Consider the following 20,230-nt stretch of genomic DNA (forward strand, 5'->3'; position numbering starts at 1 on the left):
CAGGATGGTGTCTTGTCAGTGACACAGCTGTGGTAACAAAAGCCCCTGCTGTGGATGATAAGAAAGGCTGGAGATTCTGCTAGTCAACCAGGGGAGGAGCGTGGCTGGAAGCTGTGACTGCATCAGGATTACAATCCTGGTATAGCATGATGAAGTGGCAGCCTTCTGAACTAGACCTGGCCCCTAGTGGTTTTCCAGCAATGATTTGTTCTGCCTTCTTTTCCCTTTTTCACTGTGCGACAGAGTTAATGAAGCCACTGTCAGATGCTGTATGGGCTTCCTCCGTGAGTGGTGCAGCAGCTCAGAAGTCCTGTTGTTCTTTTGCAGTATATTTTGTTACTCTTGCAGATCTCCAGCAGAGGCAGCTAATCAGAGACCTAGCAGTTGTAGTGGTTTCCAGGCTTCTTCAGGAAGCTTCAGGGAAAATCTGCGAGCTCCTGCTTCTGGGAACTTCAGTGGCTTGCTGCTGCAGGTTAGGGCCAGCCTATGGAGGCATTTCCTTCTGTCAGCTCATACAGACAGCTTTTGTTGGCTACTTGCTGGTTGTAGACTACCTATGTATTCTGTCTTCAGCTGACTGTTGATGAAGCAGTGTCAAGCACCTGTTTGATGAATGCTTGAGGAGTAGCTGTATAACTGGTGGGCAAGAGTGCAGGTCCCAGAGCCCAGGAAACAGAGGGAGCTAAGACACCTAGCAGTTTTCACAGCAGTTAGTACAAGAGGGACACAGTGGGGTGCAGAAAATTAGCTCAGGACAATGTAGGACTGCTTATAACTGTGCAGTGATGGTACTGATACGCTGTAGGGCATGGTCACCAGCAACTGTTCCTGGCACATCAGAGGCCTTGGCCCAGAGAGAACTCCAGTTCTTGGGCTGCATTCCCAGGTCTAGGACATGCACTGGGCAGGGCTGTGGCTTCACCCACGGGAAGTGCACTCTGGTCAAGGTGCTGAGTTTCCAGGTGAAGGAGCTCTGGGAGATGAGTGGACTATGCAGCAGGAGAGGGGACAAACACGATATCAACAGGATCTTTGCAGAGACAAGAACCCAGGCTCTGGGATGTGAAGTAGAGGCAGCTAGAGATTATAGTCAAACGAGCTGTGGATAGAGACTCCTAAGATTGGGAAGTTGGAAATTTATTACTTCTGGCAGTAGAAGGGAGATTCTCTGCCTGCAGAGAAGGATAGGTGTAGTGCCCTGGAAGGAGGTGAGCAAGATTGTCAGGGGAGACATCAGAGCCAGCTGAGGCTCAGGCAAATGCATACATGAAGAAGAAAAGGAGGGTGATAGTTATTTGAGGCCATATCCTGACAGAGGCACCCACCTGCCAACCTGGTGTACTTGCTATAGCTAAGGTTTTACTTCTTTTGGGGTACTTGAATCACAAATGTTGCAGATGGACATATCTGAGGCTTGTCCAACCCTCAGACTTTACCCCTTGCTGTTCATCCATGTGGCTACCATGACATTACTGGGGTGAGCCCAAGTATATAAAAAATGACAGCAGAGCCCTGGGGGCAAGGGTGAAGAGCAGAAATGCCCAGGTGGTATTTTCCTCAGTCCTGCCAGTGAGGTGGAAATGCTCAGGTGGCAGAGGGCATGATCCTCAAGTCAAAGTGTAGCTGCATGACTGTTGTCACGGGCAAAGCTATGGTCCCCTCTTTGAGGAATAAGGACTGCTGAACAGGGACAGGATCCATGAGATGGAGTGTAGCAAGGGCACCTTTGCTGACAGTCTCAGTAACCTTTTCTGGAGGGCTTTGAAGTAGCTACTTAATGGGAGGGTTGCTGCAATTTGAAGAGAAGTGAAGGCACGGGGAACACTGAGAAAGTGTCTGGGGAACAAAATGAACCTTGCACGTTCCTTATGCAGGCAGTATGACTGAGGTATCCATTTCAAGTGCCTGTACACAAATGCACAGAGCATGGGAAAGAAGCCTAGGAGGAATTGCAAGTCTGTGCACACTTGCAGAGCTCCTTAGGGTTACAAAGACATGGTGGGATAGTTCACACATTGGAGTGCTGCCATGGATAGATGGATGGATACAGGCTGGCAAAGAGGGGCAGTACATGCAAAGGAGGGGTGGGAGTGTACAGTGCTTTCCCTTAGAATGGGTACTGAGCCTGTCAAGTACTTAAAAGAGAGATCAGAGGGCAGAACAACCGGAGTAATGTTGTGGTGGCATCTGCTGCAGACCATCTGGCCGAGAAGTAGATGAGGCCTTTAAGTAACTACTGGGGACCTTGCAATTATTACAGGTCATAGTAGTCAGGGGGGATGCAAGCAAGCCAGGACATTCCTGAAGGTCAATTTCTTGATGCAGATGATTGACAAACCAACTAGGGGACATGCTGTCCTGGACTTGTTACACATGAACAAGGAAGAACTGATTGAAGGTGTGAAGGTTAATGACTGTCTTGGCCATGGCTGATTATCAGACTATGGACAAAAGGGCATAGGAAAACTCTTTTATCTTCCTTGGTTGAATATGAATGGCCCAAGTGTGGCAGAAAGCCAATATGAATGAGCAAGGGCAAATCATGCCTGATCAGCCTCATCACCTTCAATGATCAGATGACTGGTTCAGTGGAGGAGAGGAGAACAGTAGATGTCGTTTACATTGACTTTAGTAAGACCTTTGGCATAATTTCCCATAGTATCTTCACAGCCAAATTGGTGAGATAGGAACTCAATAAGTGGATGATAAGGTGGATGGAAATTCGTCTGGACTGCAGGGTCCAAAGTGTTTTGATCAAAGGTGTTAACTCCAGCTGGTGACCAGTTGCTAAGTGGTGTTGCTCAGGCATTGATACTGAGGCTGTTATTGTTGAATGTTGCTGTTAAACACCTGGACAATGGGACAGAGTGCACACTCAGCAAGTTTGGAGATGATCTGGATGAACTGGAGGGAGCGGTTGGTACACTGAAAGACTGGGCTGCTATTCAGAGGGATTAAGACAGAAGAGAATTGTGCTAACAGGAACCTCATGAAATTCAACAAAGGCAAGAGCAAACTCTTTCATCTGGGACATAGTAACCCATGCAGCAGTACAGGTTGAGGGCTAACAGGCTAGAAGTCAGCTTTGCAGAAAATGACCTGAGAGTCCTGACGATTAACAAGCTAGATGTTAGTTCAGCAATGTGCCCTTGAGCAAGGAAGGCCAAGCCCATACTGGGCTGTGTTAGCAGGAACGTGGCCAGCAGGTGAAGTGAACTGTTCCTTCCCCTTTCTTCAGCACGTGTGAGACCACATCTGGAGTACCATATCCATTTTGGGGCCCCCTAATATAGGAAAGAGATTGATATACCAAAGTGAGTCCAGTGGAGGTTCACCAAGATGGCTGGAGGCTAGAGCCTATGATGTATGAGGAAAGGCTGGGAGAGCTGGGCTTGTTCACACAGGAGAAGAGAAGGCTCAGGGGGATCCCATTGCAGTCCACCGCTCACTAATGGGAGGGCATAGAGAAAAGAAAGCCAGGCTTTTCTTGGAGGTTGCACAGTGACAGCATGAGAAGCAAAGAATGAGAGGCAACAGACACGAATTGAAACATGGAAAATTCTGATTTGATACTGAGAAAAATATTTTCCTAGTGAGAGCAGTTAAGCACGGGAGGAGGTTGTCCAGAGAGGCCGTGAAGTCTCCCTTCTTGGAGATTGCACAAAACTTGACTGGACAAGGCCCAGATCCAAGTGGCCCTGCTTTGAGCAGGAGGTTGGACTACATGACTTCTGGAAGTTCCCTCCAATGTAAATTAGGCTACAATTATATGCGTGTGTGAACCTTGATGGAGCTGAATGTTCTTAAAAATAGCTGTAACTTGGGGGGGCTAGGGGGGTGGGGTGTATTTTTTATTTGTGTTTGACTAACCAGTTATATCTCAATAACACACACAAGATATTCTTAAAGCACTACAGAGAAAGTTGTGGAGACTGGCCAATTAAAAAGCCAAATTAAACAAGAGAACTTGGGATAACTTCATAGAGGTCCCTTGTGTAGGATGATTAAATTTTAGAGGCCAAAAGGCATTCGGTGATTACTGACTATGTCTTGTTCAGCATAGTCACTTTACTTTCCACCTTAATTTTTTTTTTTTTGAACAGTAAGCTTCACCCAACTTGAAGCCAAGAATATTTGGAAGGGTGGGGTGGTTTTTTCATTTTATACATTGCACATTTTGTGGCAATGTTTTTCTTGGGTTTAGTACATTTTTGATTGTAGCACAGTCATTACTTCATTTTTCTAAACATATGTATTTAAAACCCACAAGGGCCTGTGAAATCTGATACTAAAATAAGACATCATATATATCAAACCCATGGCTTCTTTAAGAAAGCCATTTTTTAACCTCTACTCCAGAGTTCCTTTCATGTGGCAGGAATTCATTTTCTTCCTTTCTTTATAATTTTGTTCTTCATGGCGATCATTGGTATTAGAGTAGAAAATGAAAAATGTACTACTGCTTTTTAATGAAATAAGTTAAAACTGCTAAAAGGAAATATTTTGTTAAAAGAGAAAAGAAAAAAAACATATATTATTGAATAGGAAGTAGCTGTCAGAGAGAACTGTGTTATTTGACCAGCATAAGAATTTGTTACACAAAGAAATCAAATAGTTTCTTTCAAGTGATGTTGAATGAGGAGGGTGTTCTCAGTCCAGAGGACACCTTAGCTGTCATGACTCTCTCTGACACATGCTGATTTCTTGTTCTTTTGGGATAATTTTCTTTCTGAAACATTTTTCTTTCAGGATGATTTCAAAAGGTATTCTTTAATCTTTTCCTGTGTCTTTCAAAAACACATTCAAAATGCTTTTTGTTGTTGTTAGCATTGTTTTTTTCTTGTATTATTTGTACTACATCTAACAAAATGGTAAGCATTCAAACTACAGAGATGCATTTACTATATATCCTTTCTTTGAGGTTTATCTTCACAAAGACAAAACCCCTGGTTTTTTCCCAGGTGTTAGGGAACACAGAAAAGTGTAAACATTCTCTATAAAACTTGTATTCTCATTTCCTTTCTGGTTGAGGAATGCTTGTTGCCATATGTGAATATCATTTAAAGAGGTGTCATGGTGTTCCAAACATGCTTTTCAGAACATTCAAGATATTTAGGGAGACCTACTCAGAGGCGTGGCTGACAAAGGGCAAGGGTAATCAGCAAAAATAATAAGTAGGGATATTTAAATTTCAGGAAAGCATCTTTGTATCTTTCTGTCTGCAGTGTATAATGTCACATTGGTATGATAAGTTTGTATGCTTTTTATTTTTTCTTCTCAAATTTACGTGCTATACTGCTAGCATCTTGTTTTCAAATACATTGTAAACCTAGAGTAAATTTGTATCTCCATAGGAAATTTTTCCTTCAAAACCTTTTTTTTTTTAAGAAAAAATATTTTCAGGGGAAAATCCATGGCAATAACTCTGTAAAATTCTATCCAGGAACATTTTTAAATTTTACACAGGTTCTAGAACTTTTGTATGTAAAGGCTTTCTTGTGAGAGAATTTTTTTTTTTCTTTTTAAAAAGAAGCTGCCTCACTAGCTTAAGGAGTACTGAGATTTGCAATGAACTTTTGTTCCCTGGGCTTTTCATTTTATGGTTTTAGATGAGTCATAATAAAGCTGCGATTTCACCACAGATGAACTCCATTTGGTTTTTTTTTCTGCAACATTTCTGTGGCTATTGTCACCAGGTTTGACACCACCAGAAGTTTTCCCAGGCTGCCAGCACCAGAAGATACAATACACTTTGCTCTAGATATCAAAAAGGTTCTTTATCAGTGTTGTAGGGTACCAGAACTTCATATACCCTGGCCCCAGACCATAGAGCACTCTAAAGTTAAGGGTAGAAATGCTGAACTTGATTGAAATGTCTATCAAAGGCCATTGTACAGAGCAGAGGGCAGATCTGATGTGTTTTCAGTAGTCTTTACCTCAGATGAAAAAAAGAAAGGTCAGCTATACCATAGTGCTGCAATACAACCTAAGTCTATGCCATTATTTGCAAAAGTAAGCTAAACTCTTAGCTCCTGAGAGGGAATTAGAATAAAAATTTATGCGTAGTCATGGATGAGAGCTTTGCTTTACCAGGAAACCTAAGTATCATCTTAGATTGTGTGGTCAGGTATCACTTGAGACTGACTGTGGGTGAATGCAACCAGTCTGGCAAACTCATAAACAAAGAAACAAACAACCTTTTCTTACAAGCGTCCCCTGTCTTTTTGTCATGTTTGCCTTTAACTCGCAGTTTCATTCACTTGTCCACCTTGGTTTTTACATAATGGCATATGGCTAGAGGTTTATATTGTTTGTGCTTTATTGTGTGTGCTAATGTCATGTAATCACTGCACACAATGACTGTATGTAGATGTAGAAAAGGCCCAGAGGAAGATTGGTTCATGTAGGAGGATCCTAGAAGTGGTCTTAAGGGTAGTGGCATAATCTCCAGTATTTGTTTGTTACGTATATCCTTTCACAGAAGACTTGCATAATCTTTGTGTGTCTCTCTGGGTGGCTGCTTGCCACTCCTCCAAGGAGAGACAGCGTTGTTTAATGCTTCACAGGTGGTCTGATAAGAGAGAGGACACCTTTTAGTTCTGTGAAAGCAGCTTCACTTCTGACTCCTTCCCTGATTCTGAGTTTGGTGAATACAAAATGTAAAACCAGACTAGGTGAGTTTGTAAATGAGATTTCCTGCTAAGGAATGCATAAAATACTTTTTCATGATACCTGGCTTGAATTTAGTATCCATGTTGAATTTCTTTCTCTCCAGTATTGCTCCAGATTATTTCACATTTGAAGGACAATGAAAAGATTCAGTTTCTTGGTGATATATCAGACACTTTAGTCAACTGTGATTCCAGCTGCTTGTAACTCCTTCACAAGCTACAAAGGGCACGGTTCAAGTTCATTGCTATGTTCTTCTGCTTTAGATGTTTGGGATTCATTACTTTGGTTAACTTCAGTGAAAGCTGATAGGTAACTTCTGCTAGCTTGTGAGACAGACGCAGGGTATCTATGATGGATATGTTATGTATTAGCATGTCTGTACTGGTCCTTATTTTTTCCATTATACTAATAATATTCTTGCTTCTATCTTAATCTGGTTTAGAAAAATAAGAAATCTATATGAGGGTTGAGTATGAAGTGATGTTAATAGTATATATAATGGGTCTTTTTCCCTGTCATCTTCTGGGATTTGTTTGCAGTCTGTGAAACTATGGTCAAATCAGCTGTACTAGTCTGTCTTATTGCATGATAGATGTGAGCCTTCTGGTTTACTTGCCCTGCTCAAGAACAGTAGCTCTGTTTGTGGTATTCAAAGACTGAAAGTCAGGTATCCTGTTTGAAGCGTAAGTAGGACCAGAGATGTAAAAATTTTCTTTAAGGTCCTGCCCAAATGAGAACAAAACTGATGTTAATTTTGGCTAACATGGATAAAATTGGTTAAAAATAAACTTTAAAAAACCCAACATATTTCTTTTAAGAAATTTCTTTTAATCCTTTAAAATACATTTAAAGATCCAATTGGAAGAGCTTGTATTAGGAATAAACCTGAAATATAGTTTATTCAAACTGTATAAATAATATTCTGCCTGTATGCACTTCAATTCCTATAAAACTTTAACAAACAACTGTTTAAGGCTTAAGACTTTTTTATTATGACTTTATTTATTATTTAAGTGGTTAAGACTCCACAACATAAATAGTTTTTACAGTCACACTAACTGTAGGTATCAGGAGTATTTTCTGTAGTTCTCATTGATAGTCCCTTCAAAATTAAGAAGCCGATTGGAAGTTCAAAAAGTAAAATGCTTTTTTCTTGTTTCAATTTATGAATAAAAACTGTGCAAGAGACTGAGATTTACCAGCTCTACAGTTTTACTAGTCTTTATATAAAAATAGTAGATGCTTACCTAGCTACCTATGACCCACATACTAAAAGATAATGTTTTTATTGTTTAATAAATTATGTCAGATATGTAATATTTTGAAAAGTCTCCCTTTTTTCTTTTTGTCCAACACATCTAGTGTATTTTCAGTCAGCATTTAAAAGCCAATCTTTTAATCAAATTCCAGTTTCTTTAAAACAATGACTTAACAGAAGTAAATATACTTGTAATGATTTAGTAAATAAGATGTCATTGCTATTTTAACATCAGAAAATATGACTTAGATTAATTTTTGTAAGTTAAGTTAGATAATTGCTGAATGCATTTATAGTCTACCGATGAGCAAAAAGTAGTATTACATTAAAGCTCTATTTATTTGCTAATTGGGGTATTTTAATCATTTCAAGCAATAAATGAATTAACCTTGCAATAGGAAACTAAATGGAAAAAACTGGAAAGCAAGATTTAAATTGATTGTTCAAATCAAGTTTGCTGTTTGATAATTTAAAATGGTTTAGTTTGGATTAACATGTTTAGTCCATGATTTTGCTGTCTGTTGAAAGAAGAATGACTCTGAATGAAATTTTACCTGGAACACGTACTCTGTGTTTAACATTGGATGAGAAAGCAAATACACTGCTTGTGGTCTTCCTGTGTGTATTGGGTTTGTGTGGCAAGGTTTTGGTATCGGGGAGCTAGAGGAGTGGCTTCTGTGAGAAGCTGCTAGAAGCTTCCCCCATGTCTGGCAGAGCCGATGCCAGCTGACTTCAAGATGGACCCACCACTGGCCAAGGCTGAGCCCATCAGTGACAGTGGTAGCACCTCTGGGATAACAGATTTAAGAAGGGGGGAACCTGCTGTGGAACAGCAGCAGGAGGGAGGAGTGAGAATATGTGAGAGCAGCAACCCTGCAGACAGCCGGGTCAGTGAAGAAGGAGGGGGAGGAGATGCTCCAGGCGCCGGAGCAGAGATTCCCCTGCAGCCCGTGGGGAAGACCCTGGTGAGGCAGGCTGTCCCCCTACAGCCCAGGGAGGTCCACGGTGGAGCAGATCTCCACCTGCAGCCCGTGGAGGACCCCACACCGGAGCAGGTGGGTGCCCAAAGGAGGCTGTGACCCCCTGGGAAGCTCACGCTGGAGCAGGCTCCTGGCAGGACCTGCAGACCCGTGGAGAGAGGAGCCCATGCTGGAGCAGGTTTTCTGGCAGGACTTGTGACCCTGCAGGAGACCCACGCTGGAGCAGTCTGTGCCTGAAGGACTGCGGCCTATAGAGTGGAGCCATGCTGGAGCAGTTCGTGAAGAACTGCAGCCTGTGGGAAGGACTCACATTGGAGAAGTTCGTGGAGGACTGTCTCCTGGGGGAGGGACCCCACGGTGGAGCAGGGGAAGAGTGTGAGGAGTCCTGCCCCTGAGGAGGAAGGAGCAGCAAAGACAACATGTGAGGAACTGACCCCAACCCCCATTCCCCATCCCCCTGTGCTGCTGGGGGAGGAGGTAGAGAAAATTTGGAGTGGAGTTGAGCCTGGGAAGAAGGGAGGGGTGGGGGGAAGGTGTTATAAGATTTGGTTTTATTTCTCATTATCCTACTTTGGTAATAAATGAAACTAATTTCCCCAAGTCAAGTCTGTTTTGCCTGTGACAGTAACTGCTGAGTGATCTCTCCCTGCCATTATCTCCACCCACGAGCCTTTTGTTATTTTTTTTTCTCCCCTGTCCAGCTGAGAATGGGAGTGATAGAGTAGCTTTGGTGGGCACCTGGTGTCTAGCCAGAGCCAGCGCCCTGCACTGTGTAGGGATCTATAAAATAACCAGGGAGGACAGTCGAGACTTCATCATCATGTGATTTGATTTGTTTAGACTAACTTGAAGCTTTTATTTCTGAAAAGTTTGTAGATGGTTGGCAGGAAATCTTGCACTCATCAGCATTGTTTTCAGCCATTTACTGTATGTTCTCTACTTTCCTCTGACAAGGGAAGAATCCTGTGTCTGTACCATTTGAATATAGTAAAATGACTTGGGTGTTTTTTCGGTTTTCTGTTCACTGGACCTCTCCTGGTTCTTCCTCCTGAGCCCAGGCTGGAAGAGCTTGCCTTGGCCCCGGCGCTAATGGCTGCTGCCACGCTGCCAGCTCAGTCAAGCATGGCTGTGGAGGGAGAGGAGCTCTAAAGTGGTCAGTGGCAGTTTACTTGTCATCTTGATATATAGGACAGCTACCTTCTTGTCTTGGTATTGCTGCTTAGGTTCCTGGTGTTTTTATGTGTCTCTCCCAAGCCAGATCACAGGTACAATCTTGTAAGGCAAGTTCAGACATTTTGCTGGCACATAATAGCAAGACCACGGGCACATGGCTCCTTGAAGATTGTGGGAAAGCTGCTTCTTTGGCTTCATTGCACTGGGCATCCAGTGCTACATGCATTGCTCTATGAAACACTTAAGCAAGCAGTGCACATCTAGACATCTAGTCAATTCTCCAGCATTTCTGGCTGCTGTGTGTGTTGGAAAAAGTATACTTAGGGTATATGGTTAACTTCAGGCTTGAACAAAATTTCGATTTATTAAAGAGATAAAGAGTCCTAGGATACAGTGCTGGACACATGCTCAAGAGATCATTCAATACAAATGCTAACACTGGGACAGGTTCCAGTATATGTACCAGGTAGGACTGGTATGTATTTGATCTTCTGATGAAGCTCATTTTACAAACTTCCCTTCTCTGCTCTGGTGTTGATTAAAACATCAACAGCTACAGCCACACTGTTCGACTGTCTGTGAACTTTCTTCCTCCAGTGGCCATGAAGAACATTTATCTCCATTGACTTCAACAGCCTTTTACATTTTTCTGAAAAATTACAATTATGCCTTCTTTTATTTTCCTGTTTTCTGAACGACACAAACGTGTTTTCTACAGCCTTCCCTCATAAGTTTTATTTTCTTTGTCTGTTATCACTCTTGTGTACTCTGAAACTGGTGTAACTTACATGCTTTATAAACATATTTTATTCTGTGTGACTTCATATCAGGTCTAGAAATCAGTTCTGAAGTGTTTGGTTTTACTTTGTTTCCAGCAGTCAGTAAAAATGGTTGCTCCTTTGTGACTATTTTTGGATCTGTATAAAATGAGCAGATGATTTCAAGCAAATAAATACTGATCACATATACAATAGCTATGTGCTCCTCTTACAGCAGTCGTTGTTCAATTTGGGACCTTATCAGGAACCCTGTAAGCTCTGAGAGGGGGCTATGCCATGTGCAGGGGGACTGAGTGGCTGAAATGCTGCCTGCTGCAGGACCAGAGTTGCCTTGTCTGCATAGTGTCAGGAAACTTTCACTATCTGCCACACTATATTGTCTGGAAAGGTTGGCTTTAGTCAACTTATTTTCCATATTTAAAACTTTTTTTTGCCAAGATCATAATTTTTTTTCTCTTGGCAAGCAGTCTAGCAAAGACCATTAGAATTAAAAGTATAACCACAGAAGTTTTCAGGGTCTTTCTGACAAAACTGTGTGTTTGAGAAGTTTACAATATAAAAATAAGTAGTGTTTTTACTGGTGTTTTTACAGATTTTTGTAGGATTTTGGGGAGCGTGGCAGGGGAGAAAGTAACTGAAATCTGTACTTCCCCTACATGTTTTTGCAGGGGTTTGTGTGTAGAGACTGTGTAGTCCGGCATTTCGATTTAGGCAACACCGGCTGCATGACCAGTAGAGGGAGCCCAGAGTCACAAAATATTGGAGATGTTTTTGACTGGGGGAGTTGGGGTGAGAAGCTTGCTTTGATGATGTACAGGAAATTTGTGAATACGTTTGGAAGGATGTGCTGAATACTACAAACTTATAGTGATTCTGGAAAAGAGCATTTATGAAACTTTGAAATGCCTGATGTCTTTTAAATGATCAAATTGCATTAACAACTTTTATATTGGAAGGCTAATCAGTAATTTTTTTTCTCTTTCCTATGTTGCTGGTTGTTGTAACTTCATATCAACTTTACAGAAAGTAAGTAACTTTTCACTTTTTAAATCTATTTGAAAATGTGTGGGTGTGGTCATACTGCTTGTATGTATGTATAGATGTATATGTATATAAAATAGACATATGAGCAGAAAATGATCAATCTTAAAGACATACTGCTACAGAGGGTGACTCCCATGTATGAATGACTTTTAGAATACCACAACGGTTTAAAGCAATCTCACCAAAAAGGTGATAAATAGTATGAAAGTTCTGCATCTGAAGGCTGTAAATGGTAAACATATTCCTCGTGTGTAGACTACGGCAACAAAACTTGCAGCATATTGGTTTAAAATATGTTACGGCTCTAAAAATTCACAGATATCAAGTTACAAAGTAGAATATTGTTGTATCCAATTTGATTTAACTGAATCAAAGTTGAAATGATTTGGAGTGTTTCAGGAACTTAGGTCAAACTGCCATTTTTGACATTCAAAGATACTCAGCCTTATATTTGGCAGTCCTTGGCTGCTGTATTAATACATGCCAGCAGCTCTGAGCAGAGCAAATATGTCTTCAGGCTACAGGAGAATTTAGAAAGCATGCGATAAGTAGTATGGATCCCTCAGAAACTGCTTTATGATTCAGACATCAGTCTGCATCGTGAGATCTTTGATTGCTGCCTTTTCTAACCACAGTCCCATGTGCTGTGATAGCGTGTATTGCAAGTGTTTCCAGCATCCCTTGTGGGTAACGTTTGGGAATTTTAATAGAGTGTTTTAAGGATGCCTGTGCTGACAGAAGAATAGGCAAGTCATTGGTTAACATGGGTCAAAATAGCAGTGATAAAGGACACCATGGAATTTCAGTTTGAGCTGCTAGCTCAAAATAAATCCCACCCCACAATGTCCAGATTATTATTTCATTTGCAACTTAAGTATGTGTGGTTTGTTTTGTGCTCATTATAGACATACCCAAGTGCAATTTTCAAGAAGAGTGGATATGGCCCTTTGGTTGCATGCCAAATTATTTCGGAATTGTAGATATCTGTATGAAACAAGCATAACAGTAGTTTAAGTACTTCTTGGCTCACTAGCTGATACGGATTTCTTTGTAAGTCAGAGAGTAGTTTCTATTGTCCACTTGCCAGTTGGCTAGACTTTGAAGATTAAGATATCTACTGCGAACACAGTAGTGGTCATGAGATATTGCCAAATCCTCTATTTTGGGTTCATTCATCTTTTATCATTTTAATTGGTTAATGATATCTAAAAATAAGTGTGGAGTCCAGAATATCTATATTGGAATAGAAGGCTACAAATCATGCATACATGCACACAGAGTTTTGTTTCTTGTTGATATATTGAGTTTGTCTTCCGCTGCAGAGTCAGCAAGTTCTTCCTGTCTTGCAGAGAAAGTCTTAATCTGTGATAATGTTTCACTAAAAAGATCCAAGATTGTGAGAGTTGAAATTGCTTCACGTTATGTATGTTAACATATGGAAGAAATTACACAACTAGAACTGCTCTATTAAATGCTTTGTGTCTTTACTTGTCAAACATTAATACAATAAGGAAAATGTGTAAAGAGACGAATCCTACTTATTCCAAAACTTATTCCAAAACTGTTTTAAGTAATCGTTAAACTCAATGAAATCTCTTAATGTTTTCTGTGCTACCACTAGCAGTATTGTTATATTTCTACCATATTTAGTTTTGTATTCTGTTATAGTGTTATATCAAAACCAGATGTGGAATTAGTTTTATTTGCAGGGAAAAAAAAGGAACAACAAAAAGTTGTCAGAATTTTTGTATTGTATGATTATATTTAGAATACTCATAAAATAGATATCTGTTAAGTATCTGATGTGTATATCAGCAAGCAGTATTTTTACCTGTGCTTTTTGATTTTAGATGTAGTAATGTGATACATTAGGTGACCAATAGGAAATAAATTATATTGGACAGGACTTCCTATCCTGAGGACACTTCATAGTTTAATTTTTACTGGAAGAGCAATTACCGCATTATCCATCTTGCCATTAAATTAATACATGTACAGTAAAGGTGAGTTTTGTTGTAACAGAGCCATGGAAATCAACACAAAGCATCATCGTATGAAAGATGACAATTTCAGTCCAGTTATATTTATAAAAAAAGTATCAGTTGTGCAATTTTCAACAAAGATTGGATGTTTTATAATATTGCATAATAAAGAACAGTAGTTTCTGGTGGACTTTTGAAGCCCTCTTCCTGGTTTATAGTTGAGTATATAATTAATCCTGAAATACTTAGCAACACAATTTAATGCACAGGCATTGTTCCACTTAACCAAGTGGAATATATTTACGTGGCTAAAGATAAGCGTGCGTGCAGGCTAGGGACCCCAGGGAAGAAGCACAGTTTCAGATTCAGTCCCTGAGTACACCGTGTACATTAGTCAGTAAATGGGGACAAAGATGTGATAGTACATCTATAAATCTTGTACTTTAATTTTTAAATTAAAATGAAATAAAACAATCTATGACTACCTTCTTCCCCACTATTTCTTAGATCAACTTTTCAGAATAGTGTAAGTGTAGCTAGAGTAGAAACGTTTGCTTTCTTTTTCTGATGTAAACATGCATATATTACAAAGACATCTCTGTACAAGTATTTCATCTCTTTTTTTCTTAATGTGTAATGTTTCTTTTTAAATAGGCCCTTAACATGCATTCCATAGTGGTATTACAATTACTACCTTGAGTAGGTCAATCTCTTAATCTCTAAAACAATTCTAATTGGAAAAGATAGTGCTTCTTAGAAGGTACAAATGTGCTTATATTTATGTATAGTATTGCATGCTGACCATGTTAAGCCAGAAGAAAGCTTAACTATATATCACTTTTAATTTTAAATGTGTTCTTCCTGGGCTCTTTATTATTCTTTTGTTGCCTTTCATCCTATGGGATGCAGCTGCCCTTGAACTTCGTACTGTTTTGATCATTCATGTGCAGCAGCCACATTGTCTGTAACATTTTAAAAATGAGGCTTCATGGTGTTATTTACAAAGTAATTTCACATAAATATTTGGACTTTGGTTCTCTTAGAATGTGGAGCTGGTTGCTGTATGAAGAAAAGCATAATTATAATTCACAGACTTTTTGCCTCGAGCCTAGGGGACAGATGCATATGATTAAGTTTGAAACTGGCCTGTTATTGTAATGTAGATGTTTTCAGGGTTGAGAGAATTAAAAAAAAAAAAAAAAAAAAAAAAGGGAGGGGGGGACGCAAAAAAAAGCCAGGCAAGCATGAGTTTTAAAAAAAAATAGACCGAGGGAATAGTTTACAAGAGGCACTCAATCTTGGACTGCACAATTTTATTTTTCAGTGGAACCTCTCCATTAGCTTGCCTGAATGCAATGCTTCATACTAACACTCGTGTAGGTGATGGAACATTCTTCAAAATCCCTGGGAAGTCAGGACTCTACGCTCTCAAAGTAAGTTTAAATTTTGTATATGGAAAGTACATAGCGCTATTAATCCATTTTATGAATGTCTCAATAGATATAAAGGTAAACAGATTAGATTCTTTAGAGAGGAAATGACCTGATAGTCTTTCTAACTGTTTTCAGATGTCTTTTAAAAGGATTTATAATGAAAGTAAACATTGAATGTTTTATCCTAGAAAGCATATACATGTTCTTGAATTTGGCATATGGTATAAAAAACATGTAGCTTAGCTAAAATGCTGCTCTTTCAGAGTTGGTCACAGAAAGGCCTTTGTTTTATGAGCAGTGAGCTCAAGAGTATCACTGACTTTCTCATTAAGTAATTGTGTTAATGTTTGATTTTTGAATAGTGCAAAATTATCTGCAAGTCTAGTATAAATGAGCTTTTAATTTACAGGTTGCATCATTGCTTTTGAGAAGGAATATAATTGCAGTGATAGTATTTTGCCTTTATGCTATTTCTACTCCTTTTCCTCTTTATTTTTCTTTTTTGGTATGTATATGATGGTTTCTGTGGGTGGAAATTTTTTCTTGCTGTACATGATCAAACTTAGAGGGGCTTCACAATAGGAGTGGAGGAATGTGAGGCAGAGGTGAGAAACGAGACAGTGAGATTATATGTTTGGCAGTCTAAAGGTAGTCAATTAAAATTTTTGGCTGGGGAAAGGATGTTTTGTAATTTATGACAGACTTACTTGATGTAAGGGTTTAAAAAATATAAAACTATATAGATTTGCCTGCTCCTGATAAGTAAAAATTCTGTATCTGAGATTGAATTAATAGTTTTCAGAAGCTCTATTTCCTAATTTAGTAAAACAAATGCTGTTGTTTTTCTTTAAATCGGGAGATATTCTTGGCACAAATCCAGGTATTCACAATCACTCCCATGCTTGTGAGCTCCAGGTTGCTTCAGCTATTTGAATTCAGGAAACAGGCAAAGGCAGAAAAGAAACATTAAAGGATTTGTGTTTTGCTGCAGTGTTGTGGACACTCAACTGGAAAACAAGGATTTTGAAAAGCCAAATAAGTCTGTTTCTGTTAAAGAAAAAAAAAAGTGGAAGATCTTGCATTTTATTTGACATTTTTTAAAAAAGAGTATGTTACGACTTCACAAAATAGCTTTTTTGCATTTGCTTTGCAAGTTGTTTCATGAAGATCTGGTTTTATGTCTTTCTCTGAAGTAACTCACAAGCATATTTTATTTTATTCTGTTTTTTGAAATATAAGCATGAGAGTACACTGCAGTAATCTATTTCCGGAGATGCAGCAGCATCATGATTGATTTTTTTTCTTGTTAATTTGAGTTTTCTTTTTCTTTTTTAACTGTAGAAGGAAGAATCAACATGCCCTACTGATGGAACATTGGATTTAGGATGTGATTCTGAGTTAGATGGCACTGAAATGGCTGAGACAAACAATAATAATGGAGAAGAAAATGGTGGTAGGTGTTTTAAATTCAATATTAGAGGGCATATTTTGGGAAAAGAAAAAGTATTGTTTACTTAAGATTTTCATGGTGTGGTTTCTAAACAGTATAAGTAATGTTTTGCACTCAGTGGAACTATTTTTGAGTGACTCCCTCTCTTTTTTGGCCTTATAAAGAAATCAGGAACACCAAATGCCTTTATTTGACTTAGGTTTGTAAAAGACAATGAGTAGCACTCTTGGTTGTGTTTTGAGTAGGTAATTTTTTGGCTTACAATTTTTTTGTTCTAGGCCCCCCAGCTAAAGAGTAATTTGCCTTATCAGGCTTCAGATTTGCAGTTGTCGGATAGACATCTCACTGATTTCACAATGGGCATGTGGGGTTGGTCCCTCAGTAGAGTTCTGGGCACAGAACAAAGGTTTGTATTTTTTTTTGTTTTAGGCATAGATTCTCCTGGGTGTCATGTTGACATAAAGACATGTTGAAATATCAAATCCTGTGCATTTTTTTTCTCTGAGGTAATGACAAACTGAAACATTGCAAGAACTTGAAAATGGCAACCTTAGAAATAGTTTTTCTTTTTGAGAGGTAATAATTGCTCATAAAGAAAACACAGTTCTTCAGTCACCTAAAATTACTTGCAAGTAATAGAAATGAATATTTTTCTTATTAAAACTACACTCATGTAGTGCTTATAAAGTGAATGCTTTATACAAAAATCAAGCTTACCAGGACCTCTGAAATAAACTTTTCCTTGATCAGTTCTTCTCTTCTGCTGCTCCCTCACAAGCTGTCCCACTGCTGGACTGCAGCCTACTGTTTTGGCTCACTTCATATATGATGAGACCGTGTCCTGTTTACAACTAAGACATGAAAAGGCTCAGCTCGTGTTGTTCTGCTGCAGACTTCCTTTTTGATCTTGAGCAACTTAGCTTCCATGCTGCACTTGTACAGGACCAATACTGCTATTTCAGCATTGCTTGCTAGCAGCATTGAAAAATCACACAATGCTCAGTGATAGGAGTAACAGAACTACCTAAGACAGGTTGTTGTGGATCTAGTGGTGAAATTTTGAAGCTTAGTGAAAAAATAAAAGTCAAGAATTATTAAATGGCTCTGCTTCTTCATTTTCTTTGATATATTGTGTCTGTAAGTTAACAGACTCTGCATGTGCAGTGGTTTTATGCTTATGTAGTATATACTGCATGTATAAGTGAACCTACGTATTTGTAGTTCTTCAACAATTCCTGTCTGATACTCAGACAATTTATTGGTGTACACTTCCCTAAGTTGCAGGAAGAATACAGCAGTGAAAAGCAGTGTAAATACAGTTACAGATAGGAAAGCAAAAGTTGATGTTACTTGTTATAAACAAATAAAAATCATGGCAGAAACCTGGCAATTATTTAGGAGTGGTAGGATGTAAATAAGGATGCCAGAATGCCAGAAGTAGAAAATTTCTGGGTTTTAACTGGGACGAGGCTGCATACCATTTTCACAGTTTACAGTAATAAAAATAATTCTAGCACTTGTGGTGACATAAAAAAACAGCTGCTAAAATTAAACATTTTAAAATATTTGGGGTAGAGCAGTAAATTACACCTGGGTTGTTTTTAAAGCTAAGAACTTTCCCTCATGTTTCATCTTTAACAAATCTTGGAAAACTGTGATATATTTAACTTTTTGAAAAGAAGACATTTTAAATTTTTTTTATGTCGTGCAGTGGATGTATTTGAAAAGAGTAGATGGGATGGCAATAGTGAGTCTACATTGCATGTAGAAAGGCTGATGCTGGATGTGATCAATAAGGAATTGAAGACAGCATATCTTGTATTAGTCAACTGATACAGAACATAGTTGTGTCAAACATGTTTGATAATAGCTTTTCTTGAGACCAAAAGTTTTGTTGTTAAAGGTATCTATTGATATATATGTAGAATTCTTTAAGTGATTTCATTTACAGTGTAGAATGCTTGGCTTAAAAACAGGACCATGCCCAAGAAATACAGCCAGTTTTAAGTGGGTTGAAAATTACAAATTATTAGATCTGCAAAGGTGTAAGAATCACCATCCACAGTAGGTATTTTTGCTGTTCTCTTGAGGAAGTGATTTGACCACTCTTCATTCAATATCTTTGTCAAAACTTTTTGAAAAGTATAAAATCCTTCTTGATTGAATTTATTGATAATAAATAATAATGTTCAGACCTCTTTTGATTGCCTTGTAAATGATTATAGTTGAACAGCATGAATTTTTTTAGACTTCAAAGTGAAGAAAAAAGGTCACATTTCTGCAGTGGAAACACATATTCAATAAATCAGTAAATCTGAAAAGCATTTAAGGATCACAATAGAAAATGAATTGAACATGAATGCAGTGCTTTTGCTAATTAGTCCAATGCAGTTCTTGGACTATAATTCTGGTAGTACTGATTAAAGAATATAGGCACAGTTTCCTTTGGGTATAGCACTATTTAAATGATTACTAGTATACTGCATTCATTATAGCTGTAAGAAAGAATTAAGAAAAATAGGAAAGGATTTAGAAGAGACATATAAGAACTCCTGAGTGAATAAATACCTCCTTTGCTCTGGGAATTTTAATAGGGATGGTCTAGTTAGTTTATCAAAGATGAGGTGGTGACTTGATTGGTTTGTAAATATTTGAGAAAAGGTATTTCTATAGAAAATATTTGGTCTAGCAGACCAAATCTAACAAGAAGTCTATCAGTTAAACTTTTCACACTAAAGCTGGGATTTTTTTTCTTTCCAGTAAACTATTCTGTGGTGCAAAAATAACATTTGATTCAGTACAAAAAACGCTTTATGAAATTCTCTGACTTGTGTTTTAGGAAAGGTCAATAGATACAATGTCTCCCTTCAGCCTTAGTACATATGATACATATGAGGATGGACGTTGTTTGCACATTGTATTCTTAGTTGCCCGGTTGATTGCATTTTTATTTGCTCTTGTTTCCACTGTGGTAGAGTCCAGAAGCCCCAGTTCTGACAGAGTGATCAGAAATTGTTTAGCAAGAGTTTAAAAAGTGCCGCTTTAAAGCTAGCTGGAAGCAGAGGATGAAATCCTAAGCAATAGCTGCAGTCTGTTGGTGGGTTTTTAGATGATAGTCCTCAGCTTTCAGAGTAAAAAGTACCAGCTGACACTCAAACAGAGAAGAATCACATTATTCCCCAGCAGGCACATTTTTTCCCAGTATAAATGCAGGCTACTGAACAATTTTATTAGCATAATATTATAAAAATTCCTCATAGTTATAAACACATAACTTGGTGAAAGCTGTTACTCCACATCAGTATTGCTAAACTGACAACTGGAATGGTCATACCTCAGGATTTTTCAGATACTGTGGAGAAATCTTTCTTTCCCCACCTTCTCCAAAGGCATATGTTAAAGAAACTCTTTTCCCTACAGTTGATTTTGTTTGGAATGGGATTTCTATAGAAGCTCTGT

At 38.7% G+C, this 20,230-nt stretch overlaps 1 protein-coding gene across 1 annotated transcript in view; it reads left to right on the forward strand.

Annotated features, from left to right (window-relative positions):
* The first annotated feature begins 15,218 nt into the window (after positions 1-15,218).
* ASXL3 (ASXL transcriptional regulator 3) overlaps positions 15,219-20,230 on the forward strand; it is a 72,939-nt gene continuing 67,927 nt past the window's right edge. Inside the window, exons 1-2 of the mRNA XM_075023224.1 lie at positions 15,219-15,321; positions 16,663-16,774. Coding sequence (XP_074879325.1) covers positions 15,244-15,321; positions 16,663-16,774 — 190 coding nt within the window. The 5' untranslated portion in view covers positions 15,219-15,243. The remainder of the gene's footprint in view (positions 15,322-16,662; positions 16,775-20,230) is intronic.

The sequence above is a fragment of the Buteo buteo genome, chromosome 3, assembly GCF_964188355.1.
Source record: "Buteo buteo chromosome 3, bButBut1.hap1.1, whole genome shotgun sequence".
In the NCBI taxonomy this organism is placed as follows: domain Eukaryota; kingdom Metazoa; phylum Chordata; class Aves; order Accipitriformes; family Accipitridae; genus Buteo; species Buteo buteo.